The sequence below is a fragment of the Urocampus carinirostris genome, chromosome 4, assembly GCF_059441175.1.
Source record: "Urocampus carinirostris isolate Australia breed hairy pipefish chromosome 4, RoL_Ucar_1.0, whole genome shotgun sequence".
NCBI lineage: Eukaryota > Metazoa > Chordata > Actinopteri > Syngnathiformes > Syngnathidae > Urocampus > Urocampus carinirostris.
In genome coordinates, this window is record NC_142352.1 from 29928471 (window position 1) to 29941832 (window position 13362).

Consider the following 13362-nt stretch of genomic DNA (forward strand, 5'->3'; position numbering starts at 1 on the left):
CCTTGTTTTTAGCAGACTTGTTGTAAATCATGGCCACAAATTCAAACAGTTACATGAATTTTACGCAAAATGTTAGTACTTTTCAGTCCTTGAAGACACAACGTTAAAATTTAAGCATTTTGAAGGATTTCAAGGACCCCTATGGTTCCTGAGCTTAGGCCAAATTCAAATTTTGAACATAGTGTTAACTACGTGGATACCTTAAATAGGTCTAGTTATTAGGATATAAGGGCATTAAATACCTAAAAAAATGTAACATTCAACCATACTGTATCCACTATTAATTATGGGCTAAACCAGGGGTCTCTAAGCTGTGCACGTGCATAATAGTGTACTGCCCAGACCTTCTTATCGCACAAGAAAATCTAGCCATCACATAAGAATCAGCGCTCAAAATTGAGAAATTATTTCACATGCAAATTCAGCTGGAATTACAGAGAATGTGAGGATAAACAATGCAGGTTCCCTCTGCAGTGTTTTAAACGCAGTATTTTGAAGCAAATGTCAGCACGAGATTGAGTATACCAAAGTTTAAGAATATTCTTTTTTTGGGGATGCAGGTTGCGGAGAAAAATGGTGTTACATTTAAATAATTTGCAAACATATCAAGTAATGCTTTTTGCTAACACTCTACTTCTTCAAGAAAAGTGTGATTAAATTCTGCTCATTATTGTGCAACTTCGTAAATAAATCCACAAAATGTAAGTAATATGTAACAAACTTTTTTTAAATGGAAATCCCATGTGAAATTAGTGTTGCTGGACACCCAGCAGAAAGTAACTTGATTTGATCTCAGGTTTTGGACATGTTTGAGGATGATTAGGTTGCCACACGCCTGATTGATATTGGTTTCCGTTATTCCAAACGATGCTCACAGACTGTGTGTGAATGCTCCGGCCCGTGGAAGATTAGAGCGAAAGTTGCTCACCAGTGCTAGTTCATTGCGACAATTCTAGTACATTACTTTTTTTAGTAATTGACTGAGTCTATTTACTTTAACTTTTACTTCCAATAATTAACCTGGTAGTAAACTAGTAACAACAGTGATAACATGAAAAGTTATTTGACAAGTGCATGTCCATCTGGGAGTTCTTTGCGCTAATTAGAAACAAAAGGTAGCTCTCAGCTTGAAAAAGGTTGGAGATCCCTAGGCTAAACTATGTAAAAGTTGCAGTTCAATCAGAAAAGAGCCTTGACGAGGGTATATGTTAGCCCACAATCTAAGTTTGTGTAATCAGTGTAATTCTTAACCATGCTGGGTTCCTTTCTCACCATCTTTCTTTTTGGTGTCTTTGACTTTAGACAAGTCATCCAGATAAGTCTCTGCACATTCAGATGTGACGCCATACAGTCCTGCCCCAGGGTTTCGCAGGGCCGTGACAGTCTGAGCTGCATTGCCAGTATCCACTGCTTCATTTATGGCGTGGATAGACTGAGAGACTGTTGACGGAAATACAGCCCACAATGTTGAGAACTTTTTCAAACCTTTCAAATGTATGCGGCATGGACAAACAAGTACGCTTACACAACAAGGCATCCTTTGTGTCCTGGTTTGCCTTGAAAATTGAATCCTGGATCTCATCCAGCCAAAGCACAGCAGAAGGATCTTGGGTTTCCTGGATAGAAATTTAGAAGAAAAACGATCAGTGTGCATAAGTATCATTTAGGGCTAGAACAGTATATAATATGTATAATATCGATTTGAAGAGTTTTCTGCGTGTGTTTCTATCCAGTTATTATTGAAATAGAAATCAAACTTTGTTTCATTGTGATATATCATTGTTGAGAATTCCATATTCAAAAAGTACATTCATTCTTATGTAAAATGACGATTGCATTAAACTGGACTGACCCACATAAAATACAGCAGGATCACACTAATAATCCACAAAAAGGTCATGTAATGACTCTTTTCTGTCTCTAGATGGCGCACCCATTCTCTATTTAGGACAGTTAGCTTACATTCTAAAAGCCAATTTCAACTGTACCAGCCCTTCATTTGGCGCTCCAAGGCAGAGGTGTGTGCATTTCACTAAGAGGGCGGGAAATTCAAACTGATACCTGATATTACAGCTAGCAACAAAAATTTGTAGTTGTGTGCTGTTGAAGTCTACAAAATTAAATTTACAATAGATACAGTTAAACATGAATAGCGTTTTGTATGTTTGCAGCAGATGCTTCACATAATATTTGCAGACGGTGGAAAATGACTGCAGGAAGCAACTAGGCGGGTGTTGGCTTAAGCAGAAAGGCGACTACTGCAATAATGTGAGGCACAGTTTGCAACATATTACCCACTCTGTGTGCAAATATAGGGGAAGTAAAGCATTGAAGGGCAGAAAATACCTTACATATATTATAAAATATATAATTGTTACTAGCAGCAACTTAAATGTTCTTCCTTAAATTCCATGTACATTTTTTTATTTTATTAATCACAAGTGTACATGGATACCAAAATCAGGTGAGAGTTTTATACAGTCAATTTATGATAGAAGCATATGACATTTAAAACTTGATAAAGCTCGTGAGTCAGCTAAGATTGGGAAGAACTTCCTGCTGTTTGTCCAGACTCAACCCACAGTCAATGACACCTGTTTATCAACAGGTCAAATACTACAGAAGTAATAAGGAAACAGCAAGAACCATATGTCTGGTCATCTCTTCTGACCTCACACTCCCCTTTAGCCTGACGTCGCCTTGATTATTCCTTAAGCGGAAAAAGACCCCATAAATCATTTTGAATGGATTCTAAATGCATCACATGGTCAGCCCATATTACCTCGTTAAATTGAAGAACCCTGTCCTCTCGGGTGTATAAATCAAATAACAGTCTATTTTCCACCCCTTTTTAAGTGGAGCTAAAGAGGTCGTACTTGTTATTTCTTGTCTAAAAGGCATGCATTTTTTTCTATTTTCAATTACTGTGTTTTCTTTGTATGAATGTATTTGAGGATTTGGGTCAACACTGCTGCCTTTTTGGGATGAGTGGGCTGCACTTCAAAAGCAGCTCCTTTTTTACCGGGGTTGGAGCTGACTCTGAAATCAAACTCGCAAGTTTCAGTGATTAGAGTAATGGTTAATGCCCTTAAAATTGATTTGTATAAATACATTGTTAAATATTGAAAATGTGAAATTTTATGTAAAGCCCCAAAAAGAAAAACTAGATCAGCATCACGTTGAGCCCAGAAAAAAAAAAATCATGCTTATACAAAAAAAGAAGCAAAGATCATCAAGACAGGGCTGGTTTTCCAATAAAACAGATACAAATAAAAATAAAAAAATGCATTATGGTGCCAAATGGAATTTGAAAACATTTCTACTTGCTGATGCCCTCTTCTGGTTCAAGTCTTTGGACCCTCTGTCTAGCTCATTTCGTGGGGCGTGCAAGTACTTGCATTTCTTAAACGAGCTGTTTAAATTTTTTTCGGGGTTGGGCTGGCGTTTGGACTGTACCTGAAACAGGCTTCTTCTTACTTTTATGCTATACTAACAAATAACTGGTGACAGGCATAAAGTCACTTTCCCCCTCCCACATCTCTCCATGCAGTGTCTGGAACCCCTTAGCTGAAATTAAGATAAAAGCAGATGGAAAAAATATATAAATGTGCTTTGAACTCAGTTGGGAGTTGTTAGCACATACTTAATAGAGAAAATGGTCTACTTTCAACTTTTTGAGGACACCTCAGACGACAAACCCCACCTTTAACCTCCTAAGACCCAAACTTCTTGTTTAATGTGCATTTATGTCCAGGCAGGTGGACGTCAGGTCTTAGGAAGTTAGGTATTCAACAAAATGAAAAAGTGAATAAAAATGAATCATACATATATTAATGGATTATTTTAAATATGGACAGGTAACCAGTATAGGATTCCCTCCGCCATAAGTCGGCGACAACTCTTGTAAGTAAGCAGTCTGGCAATGAATGAATGAATGAATGAAGATAAAAAATGCCCTGAAGGTGATGTCCGTACTTTCAAAATATTCTACTTGCTGGCGCCATTTTCAGGCAGAAATAGTCATTGCAGCCTCTGTCAAGCTCCTTTAGTTGCGCGTGCAAGGATGTAAAATTCAAATGAATTCATTTTTCATCTTTTTGGGGGTTGGCATTTGGACTGTATTTGATATAGTTCTTTTACAACTTTCACCATTTTCATCTGAGAAAAAAAAATGCGAGCACGTGCGTGAAAATCACTCTCCCCCCATCCCACCTGCATGTAGAATGAAAAACCCTCGGGAAAATATAAAAGCCAATTTACCATTTATTTACCATAAAAGCAAAGAGAGGTAGGCAACAGAACATTAAGCTTTAAAGAATGGGCAGGAAGTGAGAGGAAAAGATGATCACAGCATGACATCATTCAGCCGCACGAGTCATGTGCTGCTCATAGGCCTGAGTCAAACCGTCTGAGAGTGTCATATGCAAGCCTTGTGATAAATATTTAGAGTACACACCTAAATTTGTTTACTTTTGCAAAACTGCACTGTTTTAGCCATATAACACAAAAGGTCATAACAGGGGATGCAACAAATTTTTGGCACTGAATTTGTTTGGGGCGAAAATGAGGAAATGTGCATTTCAGTTTTGGCCGAAAGAAAGGAAAAAATGTTTTTTTTCCAAAAGAACAGCATGATGACGTCACTTCTTAAGTGAGGAGTCTTGCGAGGCTGGCTTTCACCCGGGGGAGGGTTGCGCAAGACGCGGGTGCTTCTTCAACTTGCACACGAGAGGGGAGGAGATTAAAACGGCATCAAAACGTCAGATCTGCCAAACTTGCACCAAGAAGAAATGTTGTCTGTATTTTGTGTCCCTCTGCTCCCACATTTTTGGCTAATGTTAACATTCTAACACTATAGAGCTAAATATCTCGAGTTTAGCAGTTTTAATTCATAAACACATACTTTGTGAGTGACATTAAGTCGGTTTGTCCCTTAAGTGGATTGGCTAGCATAAAGTTGTGTGCAAGGATACTTTATTATTAATTTCCCTTGGAAAATATGCAAGTGTGACTCATTACCCACGTATCATCATGGTCCTCAAATCCCTCCACACATTGTTTTCCCGATTCCTTGTCCTGTCTGTTTAGCTAAAATGCCCCAAAGAATGTCATGATGAAAAAAGAGGGAACTGCAGCAACTACAAGCGATTAAAAAACAAAACAAAAAAAAAACAGCTACATTACTCAAAGTACTTAGTTTTATTTGACTATTAAAATGAGAATTAAGTATTTAGAATCTGCAGCTACCAAAAAGCCAGTCACCATCGACGTATATAGTTGAAGTAGTAGTCCATTAGTGTTTAAAGGTATCTTACGTGAGCCTTTTCCCTGCGGGCCTCCAGCAATTTGTCGTGGTAGTGCTGAGCTACAGATGGGTCTACATCCATGAGCTTTGCTGATGGGTTCTGCAATGTAGCCAGAGTCTTCACGGGATCCCCTTCATTTAGGGCCTCATTGATAAGTCCAATGGCTGCAATTCCTAAATAAACAAATAGTTTTTTTAGTTATCAAGATAGTCTGAATATCATATTTAGTTTGGGGTGTATAAACGGCAGGCTCTTATCTACAAAATATTACTCGGCTCAATTCATATTAACAAATTTAAAATGCCAGACCCTTTTTGAAAATTGGGAGAGTTTGTACCAGGCAATATTTTGCCATTTTGACTGAATTTTGAAGGCCTACAGAAAAATTATTTTTATAGCCATATAGGCATAGGACACATCAAAATAATGCTTGTACTATAATCTTTCATTAGAAAAAAGATGTTTCTAGCTTATACCATTGTCTAGGAAGTGACATTGCTCAGTTTCTTGAAAATACTCGTTTCCAAGAAAACGTCTGAGAAAACAGCTTTTTGTGAAAGGATGCATTTCAAGCAGAACTTTCACTTCGGGACTTTTTCTTGCTTTTGTGATACCTCCAATATCAAAATAATGCTTTCCATAAAAACAAGGACACTTTGCTTGCAAAATAACACAATTGCAAGAAGACTGAACTGATGCATGAACTTTGCAAGAACCTTTCAGTGCCTGATGTTTCCGGTGAATTTTTCTGGTGATTTTGGTCACCATGACGATCGAGTTCCCTTGAGGGATTGTAATTCCTGCGGACATGCACGGAACGTCATCCCTCTCTGACCAGACGATGACGATAGAACAAGGTAATCTTTTTTTCAAGTAATAAGCTGTGTTGAAGACCTATCTGCCTATTACTATTTGTCCATATGTCGCAACTCACACCGTACTGCTTCGCTATGCCTACTCGTCATATGGGGCTGTCTACACACACTCATTGGCCAAATACAGGAAGCAACACTGGGAACTTCCTCAAGGACTAGCACCAAACCCTTTCTAATGTTTTTTCTTTAAAAAAAAAACAAGAAAAACATATTTTTACATTTGGACACCCAGGGACAATGCTTTTGTGAACATACTTATATGTTATGGCATTGAATGAGTGAAGTATTAGTGTTCCAAAATGTATGTTTCTTACGATCATGCTCTTCCTGTACAGCCATGTTGACCTGATCAATACAAGCTTGTATGTCATTCCAGGTGAGATAATCACAATCCTCCTCCTTGGCTGCTTCTTTAAGACGAATCAACTCATCCATGTATCTAATACGCAATAAGAACAGTAAGCACTTAATGACATTGTACAATAATATTGACATTTATAAGAATCTTGATTTTATCCAAACCTTTGTGCATATTCAGGCTCCACGTTACTTAGCCCTGTGATAGAGCTTGACAGTTGTCTCCAGAGGGTGTCCCGGTCACCGACGTCAATGGCCTCATTTATCAGCACTACCGCTGACAGCATCTCAACGGCAACAAGTAGCTCTGGATGGGATAAAGAAGTCTGCGGAATACACGGATACAATTTTCAACTAGATCGATATATTGTTCTTAACATTAATACCAAACATTATATATATATAAAAATATTATATATATATATATATATATATATATATATATATATATATATTTATATATATATACACACACACACACACACACAAGTTAAATCAAATCTTAATTTTTCATTTTTGGAATTTTAGTGAGAACTGTTCGTGAACACGCACTAAAAAATCCGGTCGCACAAAGCCGTGCATATGCAGTCATTCTTTTCATACATTTCAATCAATGCGTGAATGTTGAACTACCGGACTCATCCTTGTTCACGCCCGAACATTAGCATGTAAATTAAAACGAAAAGCGATTGCAGGTGAAAGAGATTAGGATACATGATAAGATCTTAACAAATTGTAATCTGGAGAAACTTGTAAACAAAGCCTGAAAAAATAAATAAATACAAATTGGGCACCTTGTAGGGGACAGTTTTTGTATGTGCAGGCTTTACAAACCACAAAATATCATGGCTGAGTTCAGCTGTGCCTTATCTATGTTTTCTATACGCTGTGGTAATAGCCAGGAGAGTTACTGTTAGTCACTACAAATATGAGTTCTTATTAATCCATCTTTTAAAAAAACTGATACAAGTGGTTAACACATGAATAATCCTCCTCGTATACATAAAATTGGCCACTCTAAAAAGAAAAGAAGAAAGAAAATGGCTTTTCAAACAGCACCCATGTCAATATTGTTTAAAAATTGCATTAAATTATAAGAAAGATTCCTCTTCTTTAGACTGGAAATTCCTGGAAATTCCTCAACTTCAGTATCAACACCTTGAAAACTGACAGGGCGCAGACATAGAACAATAAGATTTAGGAGTGCCCGCCCCAGGAAAAACCTGATCCCCTCTGCCATTACCTTTCTAAACAACAGGCCCCACGGACCCATTGCATCAGTACTTCCTCATTGTCCCACTGTCATGTATGAGTGCCAATGTGCTGTAATGTGTTGTTTTCCCCAGGTACAGTTGGTTGAAGTGAATTTCCCTAAGGGGACTAATAAATTAAATCCATCTATCTAAAAAGGCCTAGTATTGGTCAGATAACACGCCCATTCCTCATCAATAGTCTACCGTAAATTCCGGACTATAAGCCGCTACTTTTTTCCCCCAAACGTTCAACCCTGCGGCTTATTCAGTGATGCGGCCAATTTATGTAATTTTTCTAACGGCCGCCAGCGGCGCTCGAGTACAAAAGGTAAGATTTAGACCGGTGGAATATATGCGCCGAAGAAGACTGCAACTTCTTGGCTTGTGCAAAAATTAAATTAGCTTAAACCTACCCTCATCATGCAAATTGCAAAAAGAAAGGCACATGACGCAGCTTTCAAGCTAAAAGCAATCGAGCAATCTGATAAAGAAGGAAACAGAGCTATTGCACGTAAACTTTACTTTGCGAGCATGTTGCTAGCATGTTTTAATATATCTTTTGGAATAACGAAGCGTGGGACGACGTCTAAATGACAAAGTTTCTTTCCAATACTGAGGAAGACGATTAAAATAGAATCTGAAAACATAGCTGTAACTTCTGTAATTATGCGTGTTTTGTTGAGCGTACCTCTGGGCTTTGCTGCTGCAGGCTAGCCAGCTCTCGCTGATAAAGATTTGCAGCACTGGGATAGACTTCGGGAAGCTGAGCATCAGGGTTCATCAGCTCCGCCACAGTCTTCTCTGGTACACCTTCCCTAATGGCAAAGTTGATGCGCTCCACTGCCTTTAACACTACCCACATTGACAGCAAATTACAAGAAAGCACTAGATACACATTGCAATCAACATATTCTGAGTTAGTAAATTTACTTATTGAGTGGTGTCTAGATTTTTACAATTGTTAAGAGTATTTTGCACTGCTGAATACAGAAATTACATCAATTTCTCTGCATCAGGTCAGGTTTTAGTGCTAAGTTGATTCGAGAAAACGTTGTACATCTTCCCAAGTAAGGTTTCTAAGAAAAAACGTGTTGCCTAATAGTATATATGATTACCTGTTGGAAACATCGATAAATGTAAACCTAATGGTGGAGGTTGATAAAGGTTAGTAAAAGTAAATTGCATGTTGCTGCACCATTGTTCAAACTTCGGGGTTTGAACTTCTAGAATGCTCGACACACATGCGTATATGCGAAAAAAAAAAAAAAACATTTAAACGTCATGTGGCCGTATCTTAAAAATTTGAACTGACTAAACAAAACTAATGTGATTTCTGGGTTCAGCACATCAGAATCTGCCTAAATCAACTGAAAAGATGCAGACAACAAATCTGTTGTTGAACAGTGTAATATACCCATTGCTAAAAAGGACATTCTCAGGAATAATGCAGACACATTTAGGAATATACTAAATAATAGTTAAAATATTGAAAGAGCTAATATGTTGCATCAGCAGTCAAAGTTACAAATAAAGAGTCATAGTGAGTGTTCACTGCAGCTGTTATTTTGATCAGAGCTGCCCTAGGAATTTTGTTGGAGACAGATTATGTCGGTCATGTAATGACTGGAAGGAATTATGGCATGGAGACGCTGACTGGATATAATGACGATGGGAAAATTGCTTTCACTTTTACATATCTGTTTCAATATGGATCTAGAGGACTGAATGCAAAACTTGTCTAAAGGCGACTCTGGAAGTGTTCAATAACTTAACGATTGCACATACTTCTTATGTAGCTTTCTGCTAAGTCATTGGCAACGTTCACGCCAGCCTGCAGTTCATCCTTAGATAGCGCTTGGCCTGGAGAAGCCTAATAAGAGGTATTTATAGACGATAATGTTGTTAACAAACATCAGAGTATCTCAACAATCACAACATGTGTCCTACTTGTTCTTTGTTCTCTCTGTCAGCCAGGAGTTGTTTGAGGTACCAGCCTTTGTTCTGGGCCAGAAGGTTCTGAATGCCCAAAGCCTTCAATGCCTCATATAACTTCTCCTCATCCCCGCTCAGCAAGGCCTGTTCAGCAGCACTTAAGCCATTATTCACTGTTGGGGGGGGGAAACATTCCATTATGGCTCAATTTTTTTAAATTTATTATTAACCACTTGCTTGGGATGTTTTCTAACATTTTTCTAAAAAAAAATGTCCCCATTTTCTCAAATACTCAATATATACTGTCTCAAGATATATATTAATGGAAGATATGTTAAAAGAAATACTTAAAGGAGGGGGTTCCCTAAAAAGTTAAAAAAAAGTTTTTTTTAATCAATTAAATATGTGTTAACAATGCCCAACTGAGTTCCACCACGCCTATCTGCTTTTATCTTACTTTAAGCATCTGTCTTCCAGCCACGGAGCGCATTACACTGGAAGAAGGGAGGCAGGTCTATGGAGAGTGTTTTCACGCGCGTGCTAGCGTTTTTCTTTTATTCTACGGTAAAAAGGACCGTTTAAAATACAGTCTAAATGCCAACCCAAAGCCCAAAAAAGACGAAAAAGGAAGAGTTTATTTGAGTGTATCTAAGAATTTTACATAACCATACCGGCAACAAAAGGAATTGCAATGATGATTTTAGGCAGGGAATAGCTCCAGCCATTACAATATTTAAAAAAAACAACCACCACCTTTATGTATATAACCCAAAACATCTATCCATAATCTGCATCGCTTATCCTCAGTGGGGTCACAGTGGGCAAGGGACACCCTAAACTGGTTGACAGCCAAACACAGAACACACGAGACAGACAACTTACCCGCTCATTCACACCTAGGGACATTTTAGACCGGCCAATTAAAATGACATGCATGTTTGAAGAATGTGGGAGGAAACCGGAGTGCCTGGAGGAACCTACACGGGGAGAACATGCAAACTCCACACGGGGAGGCGGCAGTAGCTAGACTTGAACCCTGAACCTCTGCACCGTGGGGTTGTGTGCTAACTATCCATCTGCCGTGTCGCCAACCCAAAACATAATTTTCTTTACAAAAAAATATATACATATATACTGGCCATTTTATTTCAATTCCTCGTCCCCGATTAAGGTGTCCTTTAGCCAAAGCTGCAGTCACAATTACCGCTAACTTGTCATAAGGCTTGGAATCAAGATGATTGATGACACTTACCATTGACTTTGTTAACGTTGCCTTGGATTTCAGCTTGGGTCAGAAGCTCGTCATAGATATCTCTCTCAGCGTCAACATTTTCCATTTGCTGTTAAACAACAACAACATGCATTGAATACCATTTCCATCTAATTCTATACTGAAGGTAAGCAAAAGAAACTTGCACCATTTAGTCATGTGCATTAAACATGCGGCAAATTTTCGGCACTTTTCTGATGAAAATGACTAAAAAAGCATTTGCGGTTTTGTTTGGAAAAAAAAAATCGAAAAAAAGGATGCAGTGATCATACTATGTGAATCTTGAAGCGATACTTTGTGAATCTGGCTGTCATCCAGGGTAAGTTTGTGTACAACACAGATGCTTATTTTTAATTTTGCACTTGAGAAGATAGGTGACAGAGCACTGTCAAAACGGGAGGTCTGCCAAGCCCAACAAGACATTTTCTCTGATTTCCTTGCATCCCTCTACTCCCACAATGTTTTAGTAGCCACTAGCCGAAATTTGGCTAATATTGACACTATAGTTGAGCAGTTTTAATTTGTAAACACGTTGGTTGGAACAATCAGTCCGTCGAATGGCTGGCACTAAGCTTTGCACATTGAGAGTTTAATTTACTATAGTCTTACATACCTAATATGTGAATCAGACTAGTTTGTCACATCATCATTTTCATTTCCTCCTACAGTTTTCTTGTAACTAATGTCTATTTGCTGTCTATTTAAATTTTAAAGCTAAAATGCCCCCAACATTTATTTTTTTTATTTAGTGTTTTGCCCAACTTGTTATTTTGGTGCATCCCTAATATGGATGCCATGGTTTTGTTATGGACACATTACCCAGATCCAAACATTAATTAGTAATAAAAGACACAAAAAAGACAAACAGGTCTTCATCAATTTCTTGCAAAACCATAAATGTTACATTTGATGGAGTCAGGTTGGTTTAAGTGTTGCCTCAGGCAATTTTGCACCCTGTTACAGTTTATGTAGCTCCTTAATCTTGGGTTTCACGTGTTTTATTTACTCAAGAGAAAACAGCTTCGGGCCACCATTCATATTTAGTCAGGTGAGACATATGCACATGACTAACTGTCATATGTACTGTAACTATAGCTGTGAAAGTACTCAACACCATACCCGTTTGCGTGAACTGGCCACCTTCTCTCCCTTGGCCTGGTATAATGTGTTATGGTACTGACGGGCAGAGTTGCGATCCACATTGACCAGCATAGCATTGGGGTTTTGCATTGCAGCCATTGTGCCCTCTGGGACGCCCTGATCGATAGCCTCATTGATGGCTATCACAGCAGCGTGCACTGAAGGTGAAAAGACACAACTGATGAGAAAGTGGCTTTATATGAAACAGGAAAGGATTCGATTGTATTTAGTTTAGTTTATCAAGAGTCATAAAAATAAATAAATATATATTCAGGGATCAGAATGGAGATTTTCATTTTCAGCTGAAATAGCCAGGGTCCAGGGCGGAGCCCGAATGGGGGTCTCAGGGGGGCAAACCCACCCGAAGCCAACAGCATTTATCTTATTTGCTATGTGAAAATTGCACTAGAATGAATTAAATCCAACAAAACAGAAACCATGTATTTTTTTCAGTTTTAAGATGTTTAAAACAATTGGGGGATTACAATGTTACAACCATCACCATTGTTGTTGTGTTTTGATGATGAAGATGGACCTTGTATTTAGCTTCTAATCAACAATATATATGAAACTACATACATTAATAACCATTCATCATTAATTTGAAAATAGAATGCACAAACTGAACATGCTTAAAGAAAATACATGTCAGTCTGTGACAGTCTTCTCCAGCCATGACCACTTAAATTTATTCTTGATTCCTTTATCAATCTCGGAGACAAAAGCCTCGTCTTCTTTTCTTAGTATTTTCATATTTACTTTTTCAAACACTCATTTCACCGTTTGAAAAGACCGGAAGGAGCGCCATGTTTGAGAAAGCCAATGCTCTGAACAAAAGCTCAGCTGATTGGTTATCAGCGAACCTATCGACCAATGGTAGGAGTCGATCTATTTGTTGTGTGTTAGAGATCTAATGCGCTGCGCTTCTTTTTGCCGACTTTTCTCGCGATCTCTAACTGCTAACTTGGGGTGATGAAACAGTCACGTATCATACCTCAACCCTCCAAAATATTTTCTCATCGAATTTGGACGATTTACGGGAATGACCTTTGGGGTTCAAAAACAGCGGAAATTCGCGGATCCGCGGAAAATTCTGATCCCTGTATATTATGGATCCGTGCCTAACCTCCCTGTTTGATAAAATTGCATTCACATCACTATTAATCTCTTAAATAGCTTCCTTAAAGGAATGCAGTGAAACCCTTAGAAATGCAATCATTGAGTGTCTT

At 38.2% G+C, this 13362-nt stretch overlaps 1 protein-coding gene across 1 annotated transcript in view; it reads right to left on the bottom strand.

Annotated features, from left to right (window-relative positions):
* iqgap1 (IQ motif containing GTPase activating protein 1) overlaps positions 1–13362 on the bottom strand; it is a 61807-nt gene that overhangs the window by 18448 nt on the left and 29997 nt on the right. The window contains exons 8-17 of the mRNA XM_088334098.1: positions 12113–12291; positions 10976–11063; positions 9739–9896; positions 9577–9661; positions 8480–8643; positions 6704–6864; positions 6496–6620; positions 5316–5479; positions 1526–1616; positions 1273–1440 (exon numbers count right to left, since the gene is read on the bottom strand). Of these exons, the coding sequence (XP_088190224.1) occupies positions 1273–1440; positions 1526–1616; positions 5316–5479; positions 6496–6620; positions 6704–6864; positions 8480–8643; positions 9577–9661; positions 9739–9896; positions 10976–11063; positions 12113–12291 (1383 nt within the window). The remainder of the gene's footprint in view (positions 1–1272; positions 1441–1525; positions 1617–5315; positions 5480–6495; positions 6621–6703; positions 6865–8479; positions 8644–9576; positions 9662–9738; positions 9897–10975; positions 11064–12112; positions 12292–13362) is intronic.